Source organism: Cervus elaphus, chromosome 19 (genome assembly GCF_910594005.1).
Source record: "Cervus elaphus chromosome 19, mCerEla1.1, whole genome shotgun sequence".
Lineage (NCBI taxonomy): Eukaryota > Metazoa > Chordata > Mammalia > Artiodactyla > Cervidae > Cervus > Cervus elaphus.
Genome location: NC_057833.1, coordinates 44,979,173 through 45,006,590, shown reverse-complemented (window position 1 = coordinate 45,006,590; position 27,418 = coordinate 44,979,173). Strand labels below are relative to the sequence as shown.

At 35.7% G+C, this 27,418-nt stretch overlaps 1 protein-coding gene across 5 annotated transcripts in view; it reads right to left on the bottom strand.

Moving 5' to 3' along the window:
• OPA1 (OPA1 mitochondrial dynamin like GTPase) overlaps window positions 1-27,418 on the bottom strand; it is an 82,329-nt gene that overhangs the window by 20,310 nt on the left and 34,601 nt on the right. For 4 of the 5 annotated variants that reach the window (XM_043874183.1, XM_043874184.1, XM_043874185.1 and 1 more), the window contains 11 exons: window positions 26,433-26,548; window positions 25,483-25,547; window positions 24,646-24,722; window positions 18,519-18,684; window positions 16,382-16,534; window positions 15,028-15,136; window positions 14,493-14,572; window positions 11,130-11,270; window positions 9,255-9,371; window positions 6,673-6,766; window positions 6,080-6,190 (listed from right to left, as the gene is read on the bottom strand). In XM_043874183.1, the coding sequence (XP_043730118.1) occupies window positions 6,080-6,190; window positions 6,673-6,766; window positions 9,255-9,371; window positions 11,130-11,270; window positions 14,493-14,572; window positions 15,028-15,136; window positions 16,382-16,534; window positions 18,519-18,684; window positions 24,646-24,722; window positions 25,483-25,547; window positions 26,433-26,548 (1,229 nt within the window). Of the gene's footprint in view, window positions 1-6,075; window positions 6,191-6,672; window positions 6,767-9,254; window positions 9,372-11,129; window positions 11,271-14,492; window positions 14,573-15,027; window positions 15,137-16,381; window positions 16,535-18,518; window positions 18,685-24,645; window positions 24,723-25,482; window positions 25,548-26,432; window positions 26,549-27,418 lie in introns of all 5 variants that reach the window. The other variant, XR_006335264.1, reaches the window with a different exon arrangement.

Below are 27,418 nucleotides of genomic sequence, written 5' to 3'. Positions count from 1 at the left end.
ATCTTCTCTTCATGTAAAATACAAGAAATATGAAGAAATATACTGAAGCTTATTATAAAACATCTCAACACTCCCAGATAAGCTCAACAAAAAAGTTCAGCTAAGAAAAACAGCCATTATGCTCAAGTAAAGATTCTGTGTCTGTTACAGTTGGATCTTAAGTCTCTAAGTACAAACACACCAGACTGAAAAGCTGTGTCTAGATTTTGGGCAACTTACATACAACTTACCTACGGCGGAATCTGATCGAGTACACTTAGAGACACATCTACAAGTCATATAAAGAAAATTAACTTCCTTCAATATGTTTACTGGTGTTGTTCACACTTTAGTCTTCTCCTACCCAGATTTTCTATCAAAGGTTTCACACTGTTTGAAAGTTTAAGCTGCAATGCTTTTGTACTACAGGAAGTACATAGGATGATAGTGATCATGATCATAACCAGTATGTATATCTTTCTGACCCACTCCATAAGGGACACTGTCAACTATGGAAGTTTCCAAATATACAAGACTGTTTCATATAATTATATTGTCTAATGCCTTGGGGTTTTTTTCGCTCCTCAAAAAAAAGAGTTCAACACAGTAGTTAAAAAACCTGAGCTCAAATCTTGGCTTTACCACTATGTGGGTGTTTTTAGGACTCCATTTCTTTATTATATATAAATGAGAAAAAATGACTGTACCTATGAGAATACAAAAATGTGTTTTAAACATATAAGCTAGCATCTGGCATAGGAAATGTATTTAAATATTAATTCATTTTCACAAGCAGAATCAAATTCTGATACAAAAATGAAAAGGAATTTATTGTAAAATAAGGAGAGGAAAATCTAAATGACTGTTAATACCCCTTTAATTATTGGGTATCAGTGATTCTTTGATTATATACACAGAAAACGAAAAGTATAACTCAGATTTTAGTGAATAAGAGCTGAAAAAGAAACACAAGCTCTAAACTCCTCGCAACTGATATCAAGGTCCAAAAACTCACAATAATCTAGTCAACTGTTGATACAATATTCATAGAGCAAACAACAGAAGAATCCCGTGCTGGACTGATGAAACCCAGATCAGCAACACCACCAGCAGCTGTTACCAGTGCCCAGACACTCAGTTTCTGGGCTGGAGTGGAGAATAAACTCTGAAAAAAAAGTCTACAAGGAGTTAGCAATATTGTTTTATATAATGACAATCACAAAATAGATCTTATAAATCATAAACAGATTATAGAAAAATTTTGAATTGAGCTATATAACACGCTGATTTTTTCCCTCTCCAAAGAAGGCGTTTTAAAATTGCAGTCTATTTCAATAAATAGATAGGACACACTATTAAAAATTATGCTGGGAATCCAAATGGATTTTATGTAAATTAATGTTGTAGTTAAATATCTATAAAAAAAGAAATCCTGAGAAAATATTCACTAGAAAATCAAAAGAATTTCATCAATGTCATAGTGGATAACGGGTAGTTCTAAATATGAGTAGACATTGCAAAAAAGGGATTAAGGTGGAAAGATCAGTTATGTATTTTATTAAATTGTCCATGAGGTGACCCAATCTTTCAACATCTTCAGAGATGATGTTTTCAAAAGCCTCATTTTCTCTAAATTATTTTCATATGATCCCTGATCCTATATCAGGATATATCCTTTTTTATCCTTTTCTCAGACTTAGGAAACAGTTTTAAGAATACCACAAAGAGCATAATTTTCCTGAATCATTTACTGTCATTATGCCTCACAAGCCCCAATTGCATTGTGTGTTAGCTACAAATAAGATTATTTCCCTAAATAATCTCAATCTAACAACCAAAGTTTAAAAATTGATAATGTTGACATATGACTACCATGTAACCCTCAGATCCCCACCAACTGTCCCATTAACATCCTTCAGAGCAAAAAGATTCAGCTCAGCATCACATACATTGTCTTTTGTTTTCCTGTTCTTGGTCTCCCTCAAGCTGGAACAGTTCCTCAGCCTTTGCTTGTCACCCATGATCTTGATACACTTAAAGAGATTACAGGCCAGCTATTTTGTAGACTGTGCTTTAACTTGGGTTTTTCTGATGTATCTTCATGATTGAATTTAAGTTATACATCTTTGGTAAGAAAATCACAGAAGTGACACTGGGTTCTTCTCACTGAATTCTCTAAGGTAGCACTGAATTCTCTAATAGTTCTGATCTGACTATTACTGATAATATAAATAATAACTGCCTGATTAAGGTGGTTATTACCAGTCTTTTTCAACATACAGTTACTCTTTTTTCCTTACACTATCCTTTTTTACTTTGATGCCCAAATTGTCCTAGTGTTGGCTAGCAGGAGCCTCTGCATGTTAGCTTCTGTATCTTGTTGACATGTCCTTATTATCCTTCAACTACTTCCTTACTTTCTACATCCTCAAGATGCCCCAGGGTCCTCCTGACCTTTCCCTGTTCCACCGATGGAATCCACTGTTTCTAGAGTCTGGGTTCCTTGTATGACTCCTCAACCGATGAGCCTCCTAGGACTAGAAGAGGAAAACTCTTCTTTCATCTTTCTAATTCTAGTTTTGTGGCTTCATTTCAATATTGAAAGTGGTACCTCTTCTTAAAATGAAAGAACATCACACTACTTTTTATGTAATCATCTTAAAGTATAATCAGTTGCTGAACCTCCAAAGTAAAGTGGTGAAATGATTTGAAAATGGGCAAGCTTAAGACTGGCAAAATACACAATGCATCAGACTTGTACCAATTTCTATAATATTTCATCCTGTATCCATTTCAAATTGTAAAAAACAAAACAAAAGCCCTATCTGCCTTCCTTTCTCTAAATTTCATTAACCAACTTAACATATTCTAATGAAATATGCTATACTAGGAACTTTGATCTGTGTAATACAGTAGTAACCATTAAACTTTGAAAGTTTTCTGGCTGAAAGTATCCATGACCATATTCCGAAGTGTTAGACTGAAGATAAACAGTAAGGAAAAGGTACTCTCAAGATTCTTTTTCAACTAATGGACAAAGTCATGTCTCATCTCCTTTAGTGTGACTGATGAGGCTGAGTCACTGGTCAAACACTTGCTTCCAAGGACATTATTTGGTACAGAAACATTATGATAATTATATATTTATACACACACACAAAAGTGGTAAGTCATTTGAAGGGAGTCATATGAGTACTTTTTCAGGAAAAACAGCAGGAAAACATAATAATTGGCTTGACAGTACACAAATTTGTGTTAGCAATACACTTTCTTTAAATAATCAAATTGGGAGTGAAAAGTGATGGGGTTACACAAGAGTCTATTAAAGGGACTTCCCTGGTGGTCCAGTGGCTAAGACTCCAAGCTCCCAATGCAGGGGCCTAGGTTATACTGGTCAGGTAACCAGATCCCACATGCACCAACTAAAAGTTTGCATGCCCCAACTAAAGAGCCCACGTGCTGCAACTACGACGCAGCACAGCCAAGTAAACAAAATTTTTTTAAAAAGAAGACTATTCTAAAACTTGAGAAAAGACACATTATTTTCTAATCACTTAAGAATGCATATTCAGGTAAACACATGGAAGTACTTCACTGTCTGAAAACTATTTCTTGAGAGACACAAAAGAAATAGATCTGTATACATTGCAAAACTGATACATCTTTTTCTGAACAGTACTAATTCAGCATAAAATTATGAACCAGGAACTTACAAATCTTTTTTGAACCAATTTTCCTAACAATCCTATAAAAAAAAAGAACTACTGTAGTACCGCTCTTTCAAAGGAAGTTAAGGTTGTGGGAGATAGCCTGCCTAAGAAGGGGGAGACAGAGGATGAGACAGTTGGATGGCATCACCGACTCAATGGACATGGGTTTGAGCAAACTCCAGGAGATAGTAAAGGACAGGGAAGCCTGGCTTGCTGTAGTCCATAGGGTTGCAAAGAGTCAGAATACCACCGAGCAACTGAACAATGACAACAAAGTACATGGTAGTTCAGATTTAAGTACAGACCTGTGAGTTAGCACAAACTTTAACTATTCTGCTAAAGTGGCATGAAAAACTGAAAGAAGAGCAACAGGAGATGGAAACCAAAGTTAAAGTGAGATATGTTTCACAGAAAGATTACCTAAAGAAAAGGAAAAGGCAAGGAGAAAGAAAGAAGAAGCTGAGGTAAGCTGGGAGGAGAGAGGAGAGGACAAACAGTGGAGGACACACTGCTCCGGCACAGGGAGGAGACCGGAAAACTGCCTGGTTTTTCTTGGATGTTCTGGGGACTGTGTTGTAGTGCTACATATCAGCTCAGAAACTGTTTTCAGGTTTGAGTAACTGCTTTCTGTTGAGCATGTGCTATCTTCTGGACATCAGAAAATTCATAGATAGTAAAGCTAAGTATACACTGAAAGGAAAAACTACTGTTTCATGAAGCTGAAATAAGGGAAACTTGTTACAAGGTTAATGCAAACAGAAGCACTGATCACTAACATTTTTATTTAATAATATAAATCTTTCACCGATTTCCTTGGATTCAGAAGTATCTAAGTAAATCTTAACATGAAATCCAAACAGCTTAAAGTGAGGAATTCACTAGCACCCAGGAAAGACCCCCGACCCCTATGCCCTGAAAACAAAGTGACAAAATGACGAATAAGGCCCAACGAGGTTGGGGGCTGAGGGTAGAGAGCCATATCGTCCTGGTGTATGTGTTAAAGCCAGACCAAGTTTAAGAGGGTATTCACGTGGGGGTGTGGTGACCTGCCCAGTAGTGAGGAAAGGATTCGTGGAGGAGGGAAGGCAGGCAGTGCAAAGTGCCAAAGCACAGGCAGACAAAAATGGTATCTCTACAAAAGCATGTTCGGGATTTAGGTGAGGAAGAGTCCTTGTGTAGCTGGATAGGGAGCAGGAAGAATGAGGAGAGACGCCTGGCAGTGTCAGAGCATGACATCAGTAATAGGGACTCCATGAGGAAGGGCATCCTGGCACAGAATGTCACAGCCGAGATGAGGTGGAAAGGGTATTAACACAGGAGGAGGAACTGTGGTGATGGCCTGGAGTCAGGTGAGGAGAACCTGAGCTGGGTGAGGACATTTGAGCAATGAAGGGGACAGTGACAAGTTTAGTTACATGTAAGAGGACTGATCAAAATAAGTAAATATATTGAGGACACTAAGAGCCAGAATTCTCACTGTCAGAAAAAGGAATTATAAATATGGAAAAGGGGAGATTTCCCTGGGTGGTCCAGTGGTTAAGAATCTGCCTTCCAAGGCAGGGGATGGGGGTTTGTTCCCCGGTTGGGGAACTAAGACCTCACGTGCCATGGGACAACTAAGCCTTCATGGCACAACTGCTGAGCCCGCAAGCCAGAGCAAAAGGCCCTGCATGCCCGGGTGCCACAACTAAGACCTGATGCAGCCAAATAAATAAACATTTTAAACAATTACAGAAAAAGAGAAAATTAGAATGAGCTCAGTATTATTAGATTAAAATTGAAAGTACTGGTGTCAACTGATGGTTTTCAATATAGACACATATGATTAGAAATACAGATATAAATATGTGTATATGTGCACACAGACACACATGCATATTTGTTCCCTTGGTCCCCTGAGAGCGTCTGGGAACAGTGATATTTCAGTAACAATGAATGTATCTAGTTCCCAGCTCTTGATTTCTAAAGGCTGTGCTGTGCTTAGTCGCTCAGTTGTGTCCAGCTCTTTGTGATTTCTAAATATCATTCTACAAAAAAGGGAAGCTGGGTCAGGGAAAACAAAAGATGCATATGGAGTATCTCGTGATATGGAAGGACAATATAAGGACAACAGGTGAAACTTGAATGGAGTCTAAAAATCAGATGTAGTAATTTATCCTTGTTGTTAAAATCTTGATTTTGATGGTTGCTAGGAGAAAATCCTTGTTTTTAAAAAGCACACATTAAAATATTTGGAACTGATGGAACTTTAAGACAGCAACTTTCAAACAGTTCAAGGGAAAAAAGCTTTTTGCATACACTCTTCTATAAGTTTCAAATGAAATGGAGAAATAAATGGACATGGGGAAGGTGAAAAGGCATTGAGATGGAGGGCAGGCAGGATTACTTACTGAGGTCTTCGGCCAGTTGAACTCGTTTGCCAGTAAGCAACTTTACCTTCTTCTCACCATCTTCAGCAAAATCTTCCAATACCTCTTTAACATTTTTCTCTAATCGCCTGACTGTTTAAAGCAAATAAAGGAACACAAGAAGCACCATTTTTACGAACGTACAAGAATGACAAAGTCAACAATATATATGGAGAGCAAGTTCTCATTTTTCTCATCATGGTAAATCTATTATTAAGTTCAGACTTCTCAGTTATAGGGAGAATCTCTACCTGATATACAGTACTTTATATATTCTCAGAGACAGTCTTCTTCTTAAGCCCTAACACTTTCACAGAAGTACAGATTTCCCCAAATCCTAAGTGATGCCTAGCACACCTTTAATAACAGAGTTTTTGGGTAATAAAGACTCCTGGTATGTTTATTTTCCATATTTCTCAATTATGATTTTATTTTCATTAATATTTTAAAGGCAAATTATTTTTGGTTTTTTAATAAATCTAATTTTCAGGAAGTATTTTGGCATCCTTCTATTTAAAATGAATATTACTGTTATTTTTGATGTCACATTAGAAAGCGGTGCCTCTGTGGCTTACCTTCAGTGTTTGTAAGTTGCTGTCTTAAAGTATTTGCGGTGATAGCAAGCATACGCTGTATTCGCCAAAACAGGACAACATCATTGCATTCCAACTGAAATATGAGGTGATTAAGATTACCAGACACAATTTAAAAATGAAAACCACAATCACGAACCCATACAACTACTAAAGTCAGCACCTACATCTTATGATTCAATAAAAATATTCAGATTTACCTAATATACATATTCCTCTCATAGAGAGAACCTAGTGATTTTTTTTCTGTATAGGATCCATGAAGTTCTGCATGATTTGGGTTTTATCTGCTGCATAGCTAAAAGTTTTGATTTTAATGACAAAGCCAAGTAAACTTGGGAGGTAGAGAATTTCATTACATTCTATACAAGTAGAAGTCCACAAAATATATCCTTAATTAGTATTTTAGTTTCAATTAACAATCACATTTTCTTAAATATGTCCTCAGGCTAACCTCTTTTCTTTGAATGTGCACGCAAGCCATTTTTGAAATTCACTTGCATATGAAAATAAATTAGTGATATTTTAAAAAAGAAGCTTATCCTCTGGGTGAGGAGTAAAAGAGGGATAGGGATTAAGAAGTACAAACAACTATGTATAAAATAAATAAACTACAAGAATATATTGTATTGCACAGGGAAACACAGCAGTATAACAACTTTAAACGGAACATAATCTATAAAAATACTGAATCCCTATACTGTGTACCTGAAACTAATATAATCTTGTAAAATCAACTATACTTCAAAAAAAAAAGAGCATGCTGCTTCTCAAAAGAGGAAGAAATAAAGCTTATTCTATACAGAGAGGTCTTTCCAACAATTGTTGGCTGTATGCGTGCTCAGTTGCTCAGTTGTATCTTGACTCTTTGTGGCCCCATGGACTGTAGCCCGCCAACCTCTTGTCCATGGATTTTCCAGGCAAGAATACCGAAGTGGGTTGTCATTTCCTCCTCTAGGGGATATTCCCAACGCAGGGATTGAACCCGCGTCTCCTAAGTCTCCTGAATTGTAGGCAGATTCTGTATCCACTAAGCCACTGGGGAAGCCACATTCCAACAATTAAAATGATGCAAAAAAAAACTTGTCAATTTTTACATTGTCACATTTAAACAAAAATTTTCTTTTAAGCTGCTCAAAAGAAAAACATTTTATGGATCTCAAATAGGACTGCTGATTAACAGAGCTCTTTCAGTATACTTTGAAAAGCATTTCTGCTTGCATGAAAATGCTCAAATGCATTAGTCTACTGCCACCTAGGGGTTTTCCTAGGTCCATGGAGTTGCAGTCAGATAACTGAACAACTAACACGCTCACTGCCACCTAGGGGTTACTCTGTAAAATGTGACATTAAACTGTGCAATTGTCCATTTTAAGAACTTCATACAGTTCTTTAAGGAACTAGTTAAAGCAAAATTTTCATGATATAAAGAGAGAATTATAATATGGAGAAAAAGCATGATAAAAATGTATTACATTATTTCCACTATGAAATGGATGATTATGTTATAAATCTACACACATACAACATGTGTAGAAAGAACTGACTAAAATTACTTCTAAGTAAGGGGATTATAGGCTTCCCTCATAGCTCAGTTGGTAAAGAAATTGCCTGCTATGTGGGAGACCTGGGTTTTATCCTTGGGTTGGGAAGATCCCCTGGAGAAGGGAAAGGCTACCCACTCCAATACTTTGGCCTGGAGAATTCCATGGACTGTATAGTCCATGGGGTCGCAAAGAGTGGGATACAACTGAGCAACTTTCACTTTCAAGAGGATTATAAATTACTGTTTACTTTTGCATGTTGTACATTTACTTATTCCATTTACTTTCCAAAATGGAAAAGTATATCTTTGTAACATAAAGTTAATCCTCAAAAAAAGTCTTTAAAAAGTAGCATAGTGCCTATTATATACACACAGTTTTATAAGCACTGGAATGATAGCATGTAAAATGCAATTACTAGCAAAGTGGCAAATAATATGAGTTAGGCTATTCTTTCTAAGTAATGCATACATTTTTTCTCAGAAGATCAAAAGATTTTAATGCTAAACCTCAAGGTTACTTTTCCATTGGTCATGTGTGGATGTGAGTTGGACTATAAGGAAGGCTGAGTGCCGAAGAATTGATGCTTTTGAACTGTAGTGTTGGAGAAGACTCTTGACAGTCCCTTAGACTGCGAGGAGATCCAACCAGTCTATCCTAAAGGAGATCAGTCCTGGGTGTTCACTGGAAGGACTGATGCTGAATCTGAAACTCCAATACTTTGGCCACCTGATGTGAAAAGCTGACTCATCTGAAACGACCCTGATGCTGGGGAAGATTGAGGGCAGGAGGAGAAGGGGACGACAGAGGATGAGATGGTTGGATGGCATCACCGACTCAGTGGACATGGGTTTGGGTGAACTCCGGGAGCTGGTGATGGACAGGGAGGCCTGGTGTGCTGCGGTTGACGGGGTCGCAAAGAGTCGGATACGACTGAGTGACTGAACTGAACAAGGTTACTTTTAAGCACTTAAACAACTATCACTAAAAAACATTTCTCCTTGCTTTTGGAAACCTTACCTCAGAATCAACAAAATGCCTCTGGTAGTAATAGAAGCCTCTTCGACAAAGGTTACAATGGTTTAGAGCTGTTTTTAAGAAATGTCTTCTATAAACTTGGTGCCAAGTATCCTTAATCTGAAATAAAAACAAAGAAAACCAAGACCAAAAAGTTACTGTATACTCTCCAGGTTGATAAAACACATTTTGTAAAGTCATATACAAAGTTTATTTATAAAAAATTAAAAACAACAGCAATGTTGTTATTCTGTCAACTGTTTATAACCATTAAAAAATTTGTTTCAAGATAAAGATTAGATTACTACTAATCTGACTCGTTAACAGTCTTTGTACTTCAAAATTTGCACTGTTTTTAACAAGCATTATTATTAATAATCTAGTAGAGTAGACAGGGTGGGGGTTATCTTCCCCTAGCTAGAATCAAGGTGTCTGAGGCAAACGAGGCTGTGAGCCTTGACTGAAGTCAGGGCTAGACTAGGAAGCTGGTCTCAGACCATGGCCATCAACCCAACAAGATTTCCTTTCTCATTATTAAATTTCACTGTTACCTCAGCAATATGATCCCCATCATTTTATTACTACATAGTCTGTCAGTGTTCAAGGTTCTCTCACACCACTGTCTTCTCCTGAGCATGACGATAATGTGGAGAAAGTAAACAAGCATAATCAACACCATGTGGCAGTTGAGAAGGGGCTGAGAGAGTTTATACCAACTGTTACAGGCAGTATTACCAGGCAACGGAACGGAAATGCACCAGAACTCACATCTCCTGACATCCAGTCCATCTAGATTACAGTACTTTGTTCAGTGAACATACTTTCTCTTGGGGAGAAAACTGGTATTTTCTTACTCACAGAAAGTAATTAAGATATATAGCCAATGCATATCCTAAGATATGGACAAAGTCCCTCCTATTTATAAAGTTCAAAAGTATCCAACCAAACACAATTTATTGTTAGTGAGAGCTAGGACTAATGTGGATAAATTAAATCTATATTCAACTAATAACTGCATGTAATCACTAGCTTTAACTTCATTTTCAATTTATAAACAATGAGATATATAACAGCTTTATCTGTTTCTTTTCATCAGTTTTCTTGTCCTGATCTCTGGTGAATTTTTTAAATAAGTATACTTTTTTCTCAAGTGCAGAAACATAAATAGCAAATACTCTTTAAAAGAATTTATGTGTGGCTCTGAAATTTCTTAAGTAATTGTTTTACCCACTAGAATTACTTTTCTAAATGGAATTCATTTAAGCTAATATTAAAATGAAGTTGATTCTTTACACCCTAACTAGGGAACATAGATCCAGAAACACAATTGCTTTTTAAAGACTTTCTCCAAATAAGCATCATGAAAGTAAGCAAAAAAGTACTTTAAACTATAATTATATAGCCTCATATTTATTTATAAAAAGGAAAAATAGATCTCAAAGGCATTATCCAATTTACTCATACACATTAAGTATGATTAAGATACATATGACTGAAAAAACATACATATAAATGAACTATATTTAAGCAAAAATTTTATTTTGTTATCTGAGCCAGTGTAATGTGGTGCAGAGATCTGAATGTGTTTCATCCCCTTTTGCCAGAACTAACTGCTAAACTTGCCCAGATACTTCCCTTTTCTAGGTCTCAGGTTCCCCATTTACAAACTAAAGCATTACACTTAATAATACTGAGAATAAAATTTCAAATTTTTTCCACACTCAAAATCACTGAGTTCTTTCTGTCAGCAAAAGTACCCATGATCAAAATCAAATTAAGTACTTAAGTATCTAGGTAATATATTAGAAGTAATAACATTTTACTACAAGAAACAAAGACTCAGGAAGCAAACTCATGCTTTTTAGAAACATTTATTACCAAGCCTGGGTCTACTTCTACTCCTCGTGATTCAAGGTTCTTTCGGACTGTAGTTATCTCATCACTCGCAAGGTAAGCTGGGTGCTCCTCATTACACTTCAGCATCTTCTCCAGCTCATTCTTGGTTTCATTGTGAACACACTTTGAAATGTTTAAAAGAGGACTGTGTTTAGATAGTTCATGATTTGGCATAATTATAAAAACAGAGTCCCATTTTTAATAAATATATTACTTTGGCACAACTGGTGCCACACGCTCAATTACAGCAAACAAGGAAGACCAGAACAGCATGGCTTATGAATGCAAAACAACCTGGACATGTGAAGGGTCACAGGGGTAAGGGGATTAGCCATATTTGCTGTATTTTACTTTGGCTGAAATGTTTTACTGTCCAAATTACAGAACCAGACACCTTACTATGTACTTCCTTTCTTGACCTTGGGGTATGAGTTCAATCTAGGAAAAAGTACCCTGTATACATGGGAAGAGATAATGTTCTATGAATGCCTTAAATCTAAGAACTGGATGACTATAAGGCCCTGTGCCTATTCACACAGTCCTTTTTTGATAAATTAAATATGAAATTAATAGTTAAGTCTTTTCATTAAAAATCATTATTAGACTGCTTCGGTGAGGTATCTATCATTCTTAAATTCACTTCCAGTCTCTTCTTAACAATTATATTGCTTATAATCTCTTCACCAAATGAGAAAAACACACACACTAGTGATAACTTTGAAAGCAAAACTAGCATATGGTGTCAAAGTAAATTTATATTTTCAGTTTTCCATCCTTTCCAAATTACATGGTACATGAAACTAGCTTCAAATTCACTGAATTATATGAAACAAGTTACTGCCATAGCACTTTGCCCATAAGAATAACACTTAAACACAAAGAAATGGCTTGTAAATGAAACTACTAAATAATATTCTCTGAAAACACGATACATTAAAAGACATTTAATAAAGAGAAATTTCACTGTTTTCTTAAACTTCTGCTATCTGGTCTGAGAGAGGAAGGAAATCTCTATAATCATGACATCCTCCCACTCTTCCTGCACTGTTTCACTTCCATTTGTCCACCCGTCCCCATCACACTGGGTGTCCAGGAGGCTACTACTCTCCCGTCTATCCTGACCAATTTTCCATTAGTTTAGCTCAAAGTGAGAATGCTTCCAAGGAATGGATTTTTTCCCTCCTGATTAAGGAAAAGTAACAATACAAAAGCAAAAAATAATTTTCAGAACATGGATTTCTCCTCTTCAACACAGGACAATCTTATTTCTTTTCCTAAGTCCTGCCAATTCAAAAAGAAATGAAACTGTTACAGAGCTATCTAAATTTGCAGCATGAGACTTTAGGAATATTCTCAATCTCTTCTAGAATCAGTTTCTCACTAAAACCTCCAGGTATGAAGCCTCCAGTGGTTTTCACCTGGGAGTGGGAGGGTTAGAGAGATTAGAGAAGGAGAACTTAATTCGCTGAGTCTGACATGAAGCTATGTTTTGAAAGAGAAAACAAAACATACATATACAAACACCTCCCCTGTGATTCTCCTGTCACTCCTCTCTCCAAACTATGGCCTCCATTCATCTATGGATCTTATGCATGCTGCCCTGAAACCCTAAAAGAAAGTTTCCTCTACAGATCCTTGCTTTGACCTTAAAACTTCTGGGTTGGCCAAAAGGTTTGTTCAGGTTTTTCCTGTTGTTGTTTTTTATGGAAAAAACCTGAACGAACTTTTTGGTCAATCGAGTAATTCCCCTGCTTCTCTTTTAAGGGATTCCCTGTAAGTTCAAGTTCCTGAGAAAGTAACATACAACCAGGAACCATTCCTCTCTGAGAATGTTTGGCTAAAGCATATTTACAACTAGTTGCTGAAGTAAGTTCTGCCATCATTGGTTGTTCTAGACCTAATTAAGCCTAACTAAGCCTTAAGGGTCAGACACCATTTTCCTTGGAGTTTATCTGCCTTACACCAGTTCTTTCTAATCAATGTCTCTTCCTGTCTCAAAGTCAGAAATCTCCAATGGATAGCCCTGAAATTCTTTTTTGAAGACTGCCTCCCCGCAGCCCATCTGGAGAGCAGAGGTAACTGATGTACTCTGAACACAGGCAAGTGAGTGAAGTTGCTCAGTAGTGTTCATCTCTTTGCAACCCCATGGACTGCAGCCAGCTAGGCTCCTCCATCTATGGGATATTCCAGGCAAGAATACTGGAGTGGGTTGCCATTTCCTTCTTCAGGGGAACACAGGCAAGACCCAACTGTAATTCTGTCAACTTCATCAGCTTCTCTTCAGTCTCTTCATGCCTCATTTTCCCAAAAAAATCAAATTAGGAAGAAAAAGGAGGAAGACTATCCCCTCACTATTTTAAGACAACTGGGACTCAAGATAGTCAGCTTATGAAACAAGAAATGCCTAAAACCAGAAAAAATAATAGGATGCTGATCATATAATTAATATACATGTAATTCTTTTAAAAATGAAAATAAAAAATAAAGAAAAAAATAGAAGTGATATATCATTTGGTAACCTTTCATTCTCTTTATCTGCTCTTTCAGTATTTCCACATTTGATGGTCTCATTTTGCTAATTATATGGATTCAAGAAAGGAAGAAAGGAAATGAATTGTATGCCACTTCCTTTTCTTACCCATTACTTTCTTCATCTATGTATTTTGATTCTATATTCTATTTACAATCTATATTTAAGGAATTAACATAAGAGATAGTGATGTAAGACTCAATGCTAATAGGAAAAGAAACCATAAAAAGGAAGGAACAAAAATGGGTAGAGGGAGGATTTTAATAACTACACATTTTCCTTCTATTTATTCACTTATAAAGTTACTTATATTTGCCTTACCATTTTGTTAAAGTGCTAATTAAATGTTTATAAAATGAATGAATTATATAATTCTACTTCCTGTCTGAATTTTTATACTTATTTTATAAACACAGGAGCAAAAAATGCAAAAGAATAAAATAACTTGAATAGACAACTAACAGAAAATTTCAGTGATAACTGAATAAAAAAGTTATCATATCTTTTATTCTAATCACATTTATTCTACATGCTCTGAAATCTTTATCATTTTTTTCTTCTGTTTAAACTTCAGTCTTTATTTTACCTCAAACAGGCACTTCAAATGAACAAAATAATCAATCACTCTTTTTAATAACACAGCTACCTCACTTTTCAAAAAATTTTCTTTTGTAGTTTATTGTTTATTCTAAAGATTTATTATATTTTAGAAAGGCTGATATAAAATATTTGAAATTATTAAGTTTGGTCTAGAGGCATTCAGAGATTATATTTTAATGCCTGAATTAAAATGCTGAAGATTTGTTTGTTTTTACCTGTTCTTGAGTTCGATTCTTCCAGTATAACCACCTCTTTTTCCAATCTGGACCTACCATATTTTCAATTGCATTTTCAGCTAGAAAAATTAAAAAAGAAATTTATCACTTACCAGGCACATAAAATATAACTATATTGCTTTCTTAATTACTTCAAAACACTGTGTCAATAAAGTCAGTTGAAATAAAGAAAAAAATTATATGATTGATATGGTGCATATAGAAGCTAAAGAATTTAATATTATATGTTTACAATCTATGAAAACTATAATTGCTTATGAAGTTTCCATTAGTAGCAAATACTAAAATAGTCTGAATTACAGCTTTTAAGAATATAATTACACATAAACCTGTGTCCAATTTAACATTTTAGTAGTTACAAGCAGCTGACTGAAAAACTGCACAAATAATATTCAACTAGAGTAGTACTGACAAAGAACTTGCGATGTTAACGCTTTTTTAACCAATGTTCACTAAAGTTAGATGACTTTCTACTGAGAATACTAAGAACTTAATAATCCACATTCCTACTTACTATCCTTGAGACGAGCCTGAAGAGCCTCTTCCATAAAATAAATAGCTGCATCCCATTGCTGTTTATCAGATATGGATCGATCTTCTAAAGCATTGTGTTGAATAACCCTCTGAAATAACAAAGAAAAACAACCACTTTGATTTATGTCTTGTCATCTGAGTAACTTTTTTCTAACCAACAGCTCAGCAAATATCCAAGCTAAGAGATGTATCTACAATAACATAAAAGTATGTCCCTCCCATGCAAATGCAGAGGGTCCCATTATCTGCCTGCGTCAGCATCCTGTATACTTCAAGTTACACCCTAGAATCCTGGTACTCAGGAGCTAATGGTTCAGATTGTATCTACTGCTTCTTTTTTGCCGTATGACCTACATGTTAGCATTTTCAAAAAAAAGGAAAAGAAGAAAAAAAGCAATAAACATTATCTCACTGTTAACAGCAATGGAAAATGTAACGGAAGGAGGCTTAAAAGGCCTACACAATCCTAACTACTTATTTTCAAATCTTACACTTTTTAAATTAATGAATGAATGAAAATGGCACCATTCTCTCTCAGAAAACCAATCTTAGTAAGACGCTTAATAAAAATGAATATGGCTTTCAAATATGAAGACAAACATTTCTTTAAAAAAAAAAAAAAAAAAAACCACCTTATAATTAGGATTAGCCCATAGTGAGATATGCATTTCCAGAAAACAGAGCATTCTTACCAACAGTTCCTCTCATAACTCAGCAGAACCCGTGCTTAATGAAGGTTTGACTATGGTGATGAGAATATTCTACATAATAAAAGATTTATCAGGTGATGAAGGTCAGGAGCCAGGCCTTTCTTTATAACTAAGACAGAGAGGGAGCGTGTATCCCAGCTTTGCCAGTGACAATAATAGATATGCTTAAGAATGAAATAAAATAAAGTTTATAAAATACATAGCCGAGCTTCTGGTACCATGTAAGCATCCAACATATGATTTTAGGAGTCTCTAAACATTTTGACTCAGTTCCACTGAAAACCAATGCATCTAATTCCTTTTGTTATCACTGAGGGTAAAATGAGAAGCATCTATAGCTCAGGCCCATGCAAATTTTGTGGAAGTTTACAGAAACCTGTTTACTGTAAGGTTTGATTTTTTTTTTCTGAAATGATAGCCAAGGAAGAAAGAGCAGAGGGTGATTTTAGAAGGGCAGAGAAACGTCAAAAGGCCGGTTGCATTCTATAAATCTATTTCTTCCCTTCATTATTTTCAACTCAGAACCTAATTTAAACTCATAAAAACAGTCTCCTATAAAAGAAGATCAATTTGAGAAATCATACAAAAATAGGAGACTGGCACCCTAACATACAAATGACATACCAAGCTGTCCTCTGCAAAGTCATTCCACTTGTGACGTTTAATACTTTCTTCCTTAACAGCCTCTTTGAGTTTATCAAATATGTCATCATGTTCTTTTCCTTTTGGTTCTGTCATGAAGCGGGAAAATTCTTCTTGTAAGGTCTCCCAAGCTACCTAGAATGATTTAAAAGAAAAAAGCTGTATTTATATTCATACTTTCATTTAATGTGTAACAGGAACAATAAACACATGAATATAAGCCAAGTAGCTGTGATAAATCAGTGTATCAGAAATTACATTATGAAATCGCATTTTTAAAAACAGATAGCAAATATAAACTCTACCCTAAAGACCTCATACTAGTAGCTGGTGGGATAGAGTTGGCCTACTGATATGTTTTACTACAACACATATATGGCCTCCTAAATTTTAAAAAATTAGTAACCAACATTTAGAAACTGAGAGACTTCATATAAAATCTGTTCCCAGTCTCACTTGAACTGTCTAGCAACACTGGGCCCACGTTCTACACACCTCTGCCCACTGAAGCAGAGAAAGCATGCAGCCCCCATCCGCCACCAGACTCAGTTCACTTACTTATTTACTTCACTCTGTACAACATCTGAGTTTGCCTGCCTCTTTCATACTGTAAAAAGTTTTTAATTTCTTAATGTTTTAGTCTTTTTCACATCTTTGCCCTTATGCAAACATATGAAGCAATGTGTCAACACTTTCAAACAAAGGTGAGTACTACTGAGTTTTGTACTATTGCCAATTCCCAATGATCTGAACAGTGAAACGACAGAACAGTGTCAAAAGCAATTAAGAACTAAACCTACTTAGGACTGCGTGGGCTAGTTACTGTTGTACTTAACATTCTGCCCTCTTCATTTTAAACATGAAGAAATTATGGCATAAAGAAGGTGATTGTCCAAGAATAGAGAGTGAGGTATTAAAATCTGTTTCCTGACCTTCAGCAGGTTCATGTCTTCCTACCACACCTAGGTGTGAAGGGAGAAAGTAGCAAAAGAGAGAGTCACTTGCCATTTTCATGACTGCTTCCACTGCTTGAACCTTAGGATATGAAAATATGCTATCATGGGACACAGCCCATGTCAGGGCCAGTTGTGAGAAGAGGCAGCAGCAGCTCTCTTATTACTTTAGGGGGAAATGTGTTGAGACCAGGGGTCAGAACACCTGAAGGCAGAATGGCTGCAAGGGTTCTTAGAAAAAGAGACTTGAGGAAATTGAGAGCAGAGATAAAGAAGCAAAGACTGGCAGGATAGGCAAGGGTAAAATACACTTGAATAAGTAGACACTGACATTTTGTTTCTAGTAAGTATGAAAAACAAAATTATTTTTAACATGGATTCTAATTTTGTGAGCAACTTCACACAGAGGCAGAGAACACACTGACTCTGAGCTACAACAATCACTCTTCAAAGTAATGTGCATGGCAAGATCAATTTGGATGATGATGGTCATCATTGTAAAGCAGTTGGCATTTACCGAGTGGTTACCATGGACCACACATCGTCTACGTATTCTACATGTTAACTCTTGACTCCTTATAACAATGTTTTATGTAGGCCACATGTCCCCCTTATTTTAGAGATGAGAAAACAGAAACATTACTAAGCAAACAGCCCAAAGATCGCACAGTTGCAAAGTGGTAGAACCAAGGTAACACAGGTATTAGAAATGCATTCTCTAAGAGGAACATGTAACTTTCTTATATTCCTAGCCTAACCTTTTGGCAGGGTCTTAACTAAGGAAACTATTTAATTAAAATTGAACCCTGCAGAAAACAAATGAAATGTTTCATCTGTTAAACATTTTCCGTATGGCATATCTAACCACAGAAGAAGTTAAAGGTATTTCATATTCAAGCAAATTTTGCTTGTTTTGTTAAATGTCACCTTTGGAAGGAGAACCAATACCCTCACACCAACACCATAGCAATTAGCAAAATTTTTTAATAGTAGTAACGATAGCAGCATTAAAGTTAATCCCAACACAGAGATCAGGAATAAAGAATAAAAGGAGTTTAAGAACCAAAGGAACTATAGAGACTGTGATGGGAATAAATCATAAAATTCACAGCTCCTACTCTCTTCAGATAATGCTTCTTACCCATTTAATTAAATTATATCCTAACCTCGACTGCTTTATTAGGAAGCTGCTTATCAGTCCACTGTTTAAGCTTGATATCCACTGTCGTATTAAAAGTCCCAGAATTCATGGTCTGTGCAGCTGGAAGATAGATGTTTTCAATCACATGAGTTGATACTCTTTCCCACAAAGACTGCTGAAGGATTTCCTCCCTGAAATTAAAAAAAAAAAAGTTCCAAGAACACCAAATTCAAACATAATATCAAGTTTTTTATAAACAGCTTCACTGAAGTATCATTAAAATTGTCATTAAGTTACAATAATTTGCATATATTTAAAGTTTTGACATACATACACGTCTGTGCATCACAGTAATCGAGATTATGAACATATTCATCATCTGCAAAAGTTGTAACCACTAGATTTACTTTCTGTCACTACAGATTATATTTTCTACAGCTTAATGTAAATGTAATCATATACCATGTACTCTTATTTTGTCTTCTTGCATCAGCATAATTGAGATTTATCCATAACATTGTGGATAATTAGTATTTCACTTCCTTTTTTGCTGAGTAATAGATGGTTGGATGGCATCACTGACTCAATGGACATGGGTTTGGGTGGACTCCAGGAGTTGGTGATGGATAGTCGAGGCCTCGCGTGCTGTGGTTCATGGGGTTGCAAAGAGTCAGACATGATTGAGCGACTGAACTGAACTGAATATTCCATTACACGAATCTGTTTACTTATTCACCTTCTGATGAACATTTGGGTTGTTACCAGTTGTTGGCTATCACAAATGAAGCTGCTATGACCATTCATGTATCAATACAAGTTTGTGTATGACATAGGCTATTATTCCTCTCGGGCAAATAGCTAGGAGTGGAATGTCTGGATCATACAGTAATTATATACTTAACTTTATAAGATACTGTCAAACCATTTTCCAAATTGACTGAACCACTTTACATTCCCAGCAGAGGAGTATGAAAGTTCTAAATCCTCTACATCTTGCCAACATTTGGTATGATTAGTCATTTTCATTTTTGTCATTGTAATAATAGATGTACAGTGGTATCTCAGTATGGTTTTAATTTGCATTTCCCTAATGACTAGTAATTCTAAGTATCTTTTTATGTACTCATTTACCTAATATTAACACACACTTTATATGTGTTGACTGTGAAGCAGAGTCCAAGGCTGTACACTTCTTGGTACAATTTTAACAATTTATCAGCATAGAGCACAGAGATGCTACGGTATGTTGCTAGATAAAACTGCTCAACATTTCATGATAATATAAAGGATGAATAATCAAGCTGAAAATTGTACCTTAAAAGACATCTTACAAGAACACAGTTCTCTAAATAGAAAAAAAGAAAATTATTTTAATCAAGAAAAAATTTATAATCTCTAGAAAATATCTATTCAAATTCTCCAAAATTAATCTCTACTGTAAAATAGTGCTACAACATACAAAAACACGCTGCTTATCAAGTGATCAGTTTTAAAAGTAATCTCACCTTTTCGGATACAGTTACAAAGCTCAGGGTAATAGAAACAACCTCTTCTGTCCAAAAGCCAAACTGTATTTTTCTTGGTTGAGGAGAGTCAACACTCCCTACTGTGCAAGTTGACTCATATTCACTCAACATTTTGTGTAACATTAAGTCTATTGGGTCAATGAGCTTAACTGCAGGTTTTCCTTTGCTAATTTTCAGGTCTTTTTTCTATTACAACCAGAAAACAAAAGTATGCAAGGGAGGACCAAACAGTTGAAGAAGATGAAAAGGTATACACATCCAGTTGTAAAATAAATAAGTCACAGGGATATAATATACAGCATGGAGAATATGACCAATAATAATGTAATAACTTCGCATGGGGACAGATGGTTACTAGACTTAACAGTGATTGTTCCATTAGGTATGCAAATGTCAAATCACTGTGTGGTACACTGAAACTAACATAATACTGTACCTCAACTATATTTCAATAAAACAGAAGGGAGGGAGGGAGGAAGAAAGGAGACAGAAAGAGTGTGGGGATAGGATGCACACTGAGGGTCAGAAGGACAAAGTCCATTTAGTCATGGCGACAATGACAGATAATGGGAGAATTTTAAGAGCAAGATGGAAGAAAAGAAGCTTATCAGCGTCATCTATTCCGGGAACTTTAAACACAAACTCAAGACTTCTGAAAGATGAACAAAAAATCAGGAGTCAGCCTCTGACCACGAAGGCCTTTTGCTGCTCCTGCTGCAGTCTGTGACAAGACTCTACAACCCATACACCTTTTCAAAGAGATCATAAAAAAATTCCAGACCATCAAAATCTGACAAACCTTAGGTAACTTTTTGCAAAGGACCCTGAATGATTATCTTCAAATTCTGCCTGGAAGTTCCTAATTAGCTGCATATGCTTCAGTGTTAGGAAGAGGAAGTTATGTTCTCCCAATCCCACAACTTCTCTTCCAAACCACTAGTCCTCAGCTTACAATTCCCCAGTCCTCAGCCAATTCCCCAGCATATGTTCTAGGTAACTGAAGGCTTCTTCTCTACTCTAAGTTTTGCAATCATCCAGGGATTCAGTTCAGGTCAGTAGCTCAGTCGTGTTCAACCCTTTGCGACCCCATGTACCACTAAAATACAAAATACAGTTACCATTATAGTTCTATTTATTACCCTCTTTATCTCCCAAACTTTACCTATATATTCTTTCAATTAAAATTTTTTTTCTTTCTTCTTCTAAAGCATAGGACTTACTCCATAAAATAATTTAAAATCAATACAAAAAAGAAGTCCTCCATAATTTCTCTTTCACTGAAAGGAAAAGTGTTAGTCACCCAATCATGTCTGACTCTTTGTGACCCCATGGACTGCAGCCCATCAGGCCCCACTGTCCATGGAATTCTCCAGGCAAGAATATTGGAGTGGGTTGCCATGTTCTTCTCCAGGGGCTCTTCCCAATCCAGGATTCAAACCCAGGTCTCCTGCATTGCAGGTGGATTCTTTACCATCTAAGCCACCAGATGATCACTATTCACAGCTTAATTTATCATTTAAAAAATTTAATGCCTACATTACTATTTGTGTGTTGACACAGGTGATATTACACATACTGTTTAATTAATACAATATAAAGCTATATAGTACATGGTTTTCCATGTTAACATCCTACACTTTTCAATGGCTACAGAGCAATCCACTCTATGCATAAATCAAATATTATGTAATTCCAAATAAAAAGCTTGTTTTCAATTTTTTTACACTTATACTATCACGTCTATCCTCTAGGTAACCTCTCAAATATCTCAAAAATGTACTCTCTTCTCCATCTGCACAACTACTATTCTAGTCACTATTCTCTTTTCATCTAGACTATCTCAATAGCCAACTGTCTCCTTGCTCAGTTTTCTCCACCTGTATTCCACTACCCCTATTACAAAAATCTGTCTAAAATGCAAATCTGAAACTCTTCAGTGAAACCCTTCACTGGTTCTAACTGCTTGTAGGACAAATTCCAACCTTCTGAACATGGTATCTAAGGCCCTTAATCATCTATATTTTGTTTAAATTTACATTTATTTCATCTGCCTCTTGCTTCTTCTATGCTAAAACCATAAGTAACTGCCTTAAGTTACCCGTGTCATTTTTCTTGCTCTCATCTCTTGGCCTCTGAAATATTCTGGTCACTGGCTTACCTAGCACCTATATATTCTTTAAATCTCAGCTTATAAAAATATTTTTTGATTTTTTAGAACTGAGTTAGGGTGCTTAACTATGCATTCCTATTTTCCTTTCATTCTTTTAACTTCAACAAAATAAACTTAATACTTCTCACCAAAAAATGTATGCATACCATGATACCATTTTTTAAGTGTATTTCTAAAAATCCAGCCAGTTATCCTTCTAAATAAGGATAATTATCTACTGCTAGTGTCCATAATCGATCCCTAATGATCAAGTAAGTATACTATGTGAAAATACTGAGAGTTTATTTCTCACTATAATGAATCATAAGTCAAATCTAAACCTCCAATAACTTTCTTAAAATATAACTGAGGTACAGTAGACAAGAAGCTTGTAAGAGTGCTTCTGGATCACCAAATACAGATCAAACAGTCCTCTGACTCAAATAATAATAAACATTATAGAGGTGTACCCTAAAATGTCACATAAGACATTAAGCAGCAAAAAGATACTACCTAATACAACATAAACTATGTCACAAAAATAAAACATTTTGGGTGCAATGCAGTTGATATCAATGTGGCACAAACAGCTAAGATTAGGACCTGCGATCAATGTTTGTGTTAATCTACAGAATCTGGGGAAAAAGAGGGGTGGTGATGAAAATATCCAGCAACTCAAAGAATAAATCTCTAGCAACCAGGTATCCTAGTTCTCTCCTTGCTGGCTCAACAGGCAATCTGACAATATAGTTTTCTTGTCCCTTCACAACTCACTTCACCATCCAAGCGTTTATCTTCTAGGCTCACTTAAGTGTAGGTATACTTTGATTTCAAACTTCCTCTGTCCAAACAAAACTAACCATTCCATTTGATGATGCCAGAAATTTACAAAGGCACATTTTTCTCCATAAATAGCATTACAGTTATTATAGTTTTACAAATCACTTTTTTTGTACATTATCCTCAAACAATCTAGTAAGGTCAATAGTATTATTCATTCTGTATGTATGTATGTATGTATGTATGTATATGTTTACATGCAGACACACACATATCTATCTCTGGCAAACTTCAAAAGCTGGATGACTTACAGAAAAGCACTGCTGTTTAATTGCTAAGTTGTGTCTGACTCTTTTGCGACCCCATGGACTATGGCCTGCCAAGCTCTTCAGTCCATGGGATTTCCCAGGCAAGAATACTGGAGTGGGTTGCCATTTCTTCTCTAGGGGATCTTCCCAACCCAAGGATGGAACTTGCATCTCCAATAAAGATAACAAATTTGTTGTGTGTGTATATGTGTGTGTACACTTTCTTGATGGCTCAGATTAATCAACAAATATAGGAAAGATCAGAATTCTTTTTTGGACAAGGAGAAGAGATTAAAAATAGGCAAATTTTGATCAAGAGAGAAAAGAGATTTTACTTTAAAATCAAAATCAAATTTTGATTACTTTAAGAGATTACTGAGGAAGAAAGGGCATCAACATAAGGAAACTAGCACAGAATATAAACTTCAGGAATGGATACTACTGTCTGTGTTCAATTTTGATAATCTTCAACTGAGCATATAATAGTTAAAAAATATTTATAATAAACGGCAGTAAAGACAGTTCTACTCTGAGGTTAATAAATTCTTAAAATACTACTGATTTCATTATGAAGGTAATTTTTAAATGTTATTTATTAATTTTATAATACAGATTATAAAAACTTAAAGGATATTTATATATAGCTTGCTTAAGATACATGGACCCTAGTTTGGTTACAGTGCCATTCCAACACATCGATATAAAACATAAATTGAAGATGACAGTTGGCCTTAAAAGCAATTTGCATGAGTATTTTTCAAGAGTACATTTACTTGCTATCTTAAAAAAACCTCAAATAGGATTCATTTTCAAATGTGATTTCCATAAAACATATTAGACACATATTATAAAAGCACCAGTGTTCTTATGTAGATGTGAGAATTTTAAAATATACTCTTCTCCTTCTACAAATCAACTTTCTCTGTAGTTTTGTTCTCTATGTGTGATCAAACAAGAACAACTTGTTTTGACAGACTGTTTGATACTTAGCTAAAGCACGATCTAACAAAACATTCATCTTAGGTTTTTCCTTACCTTATACTTAAAAAATACATGATTTTATAGAAATATGTACTTTTTAAGTATAAGGTAAGGAAAAACCTAAGATGAATTAAGAGTTCAAAAGAGCATGGCGAAAGCTATCTTTCAGAATCTCTCTTCTCCGAGATGCTTAAATAAATACCTAATTCATTATACTTAAAATATTTAATTGGTTAGACTAAAATAGTGGTTTTATTTTATAAAAAGACATTTTTATGTTCTTGTCTGTTTACTAAGTGCTTGGGGGATGAGCCAAGGCTACAATAAATCACTGCCTTATCAATCTAAATTTTAGTATTCCATTATAATTCACATAGTAAAGTCTTTGAGAAAAGGTCAAATACTCACCAATGTTTTGGGGTAACCTGGCTCAGACTGATAACTTCATCGAGGATTTCATTTTTAGCTTTTTCAAATAGTTCATTCTAGGCAACACAGATACAATTAAGTAAGATTCTCATAAGACAGTCAATTTGCCCTGCTATGATTTTCAGAGATAACTAAAAGGAAAGCCTGTGACAGGCTACTGGCTGGGCTTAGGTTTGAAGCATCCATGACCTGCAAGTAATGCTCTTCTCTTCTAGACTCTTTTTAGGAATGCCAATAACCAGATAAGGACACAAAAACTGACACAAATGCCTACCTTATTCACTCAATTCTGAATGTAGCTTTTCATGTAACATTTTCTTAGGTAAGTTTTCCATGTAATGTTATGTGACAGCTGTCAACACATATTAATTTACTATAGTAATGACAGTATCTGATGCTATTTTACAACTGATGGCATTTTAAAATAAAGGAAAACCAATACTTAAGTCCTATTAACTTAAGAGTATAAATACTAAAAAGGTTAAAAAGCTGATGCATAATTTTTAAAAGTTTATATTATATAAACATGTTAATTTATAAGACCTTGAAAGAATAGTCTTCAACTTCTCAGAAAAAATTTTTTTAAATACTTGCTTGCATATGCTAGAATCCCTGATTTTTAGTATTATGTAATAAATGATTTAAATTATTGTAGAAGTGACAACTGTTCCTTCAAATGTATTCCTGTAACTCTAAAATTAGTAATCATGGTTAAAAACAATTTAGCTTACCAGATTTTATTCATCAACTTAAATTTTGTTAGAGGACAATATTAAAGTAGATATACACAAAATTCAGAAGTCACACAAATATTACCCGGTCAAGTTCTCGCAGGCGAGGATAGTTATTCTTCCACTCAGTTTCAAGGTTAAAACGTGTTGCTGAGGAAGAAGGAAAGATGCTCAGGTTTGAGGATTCTCCTTCATTCCAGACACATTGGTTAAAGGCTATCTCACATATCTGGTATATTAACTGAATTTCTGAATGTGCACTGATAGCTCCTGAATACTCTGGGCTCTCGATATCTGCTGCTGCTGCTAAGTCGCTTCAGTCGTGTCCGACTCTGTGCGACCCCACAGATGGCAGCCCACCAGGCTCCTCTATCTCTGGGATTCTCCAGACAAGAATACTGGAGTAGTTTGCCATTTCCTTCTCCAATGCACGCATACATGCATACTAAGTTGCTCCAGTCATGTCCGACTCTGTAGGCAAGTTATAACTCTTAGGCAAGTTATTCTCTGCCTCAGTCTGCTCTTTGGTAAAATGAGAATAATACAAGATTGCTGAGGGACTAATGGGATAAATAGGTAGGATTTCCTAATGAGAAAATGGAAGGAGAGTATACTCTGGCCAAATGAAACTATGGAAGCAAGCAAATCCATGGAAAAGGAAGGCCTGGGATTCAGAAACCAGTACAATATATCTTAAAGTACACTGGCTGCTCTGCCGCCCAACACATTTCCTCTCATTCCTCTAACAAGGCGGAATCTGAGTTCTCTACAGTTTGCTAGGCTCTTTCTCTCAAACATTACTGCAAACTTTCTGTTTAAACTTTGTAATGTGCTCCTAGCAATTGTTCCTCCAAAAGGAAAAATCTTGCTCTCATACAACTGAAGATTGGTATTTTTCCATTTCCCACATACTATCTTATAATAAATGAATGAAAAGCAACTGTTGAAGGAAGTCAAGAATCTGATGGACACCTAAGTCTGTCAGGTAATAAAATACATAAATTTGAGAGCTTATTTTAAAAAAACCCAACGTACCTTTGAAACTATCAGCCTGTTGTTCAACTGACTCTCGTACCATTTTCCAAAAGCAGTCTGATACAGCAAGGCTTAGATTTCTTGTAGTCACCTGGTGTGCCTTTAGCATGCTTGTCCTATAAAACAATAACCAGAATTAAAGTATATTATGAGAACAGCCACTTAATTACTTTATACTAGGGCTGTCCAATGAACATTCCATGATAAATAAAGTAATCTGTATCTGTGCTGTCCGATACAGCAGCTACTAGTCACATGGGGTTAATGACACCTTGAAATGTGTGGCTAGTGTGACTGAGAAACTCCAGTTTTCTTTAGTGTTAACTGATCTGAATTCAAACAAGCACACAGGGTTAGTGACTACTGTTAGTTAGTACCGAATAGCTTAGTTCTTGTCGCTGTTCAGTCGTTAAGTAGTGTCCAACTCTTTGAGACTTCATGTACTGGAGCCCACCAGGCTCCTCTGTCCATTGAATCCTCCAGGCAAGAATACTAGAGTGGGTTGCCATTTCCTTCTCCAGGGACTCTTCCTGACCCAGGGACTGAACCCATGTCTCCTGCTTGGCATACAAGATTCCTTACCACTGAGCCACCAGGGAAGCCCTAGCATAGTTCTACCCCCATCCCAAAAGATAATTCTCAAGACAATGGGTGAAAAGACTACCTTGACTTACTATACTAATATAGAGGCAAACACATTCTTTCAGGTCAAGACTCTCTACATGTTACAATGTTTTAAAATTCAGTGGCTCTTTAGCATCTCCTTTTTGCTTTTCTGTTAGTATCTTATTTTCTGTTAATATTTGTCAGTATCTATTTAAGGATACCCCTTTGACACTGCCACCTCTCACTCCAACTTTCCCCAATACTCTAAGAGAAATCTGGACAAGTATTTAAAAATCTAAGTGTTGATTTTTTAAAAATCACCTTGTAAGTAAAACAACTTAAGAGGTGTCGGTGTTGTCTCCAGTGCCCATATGCCAAGG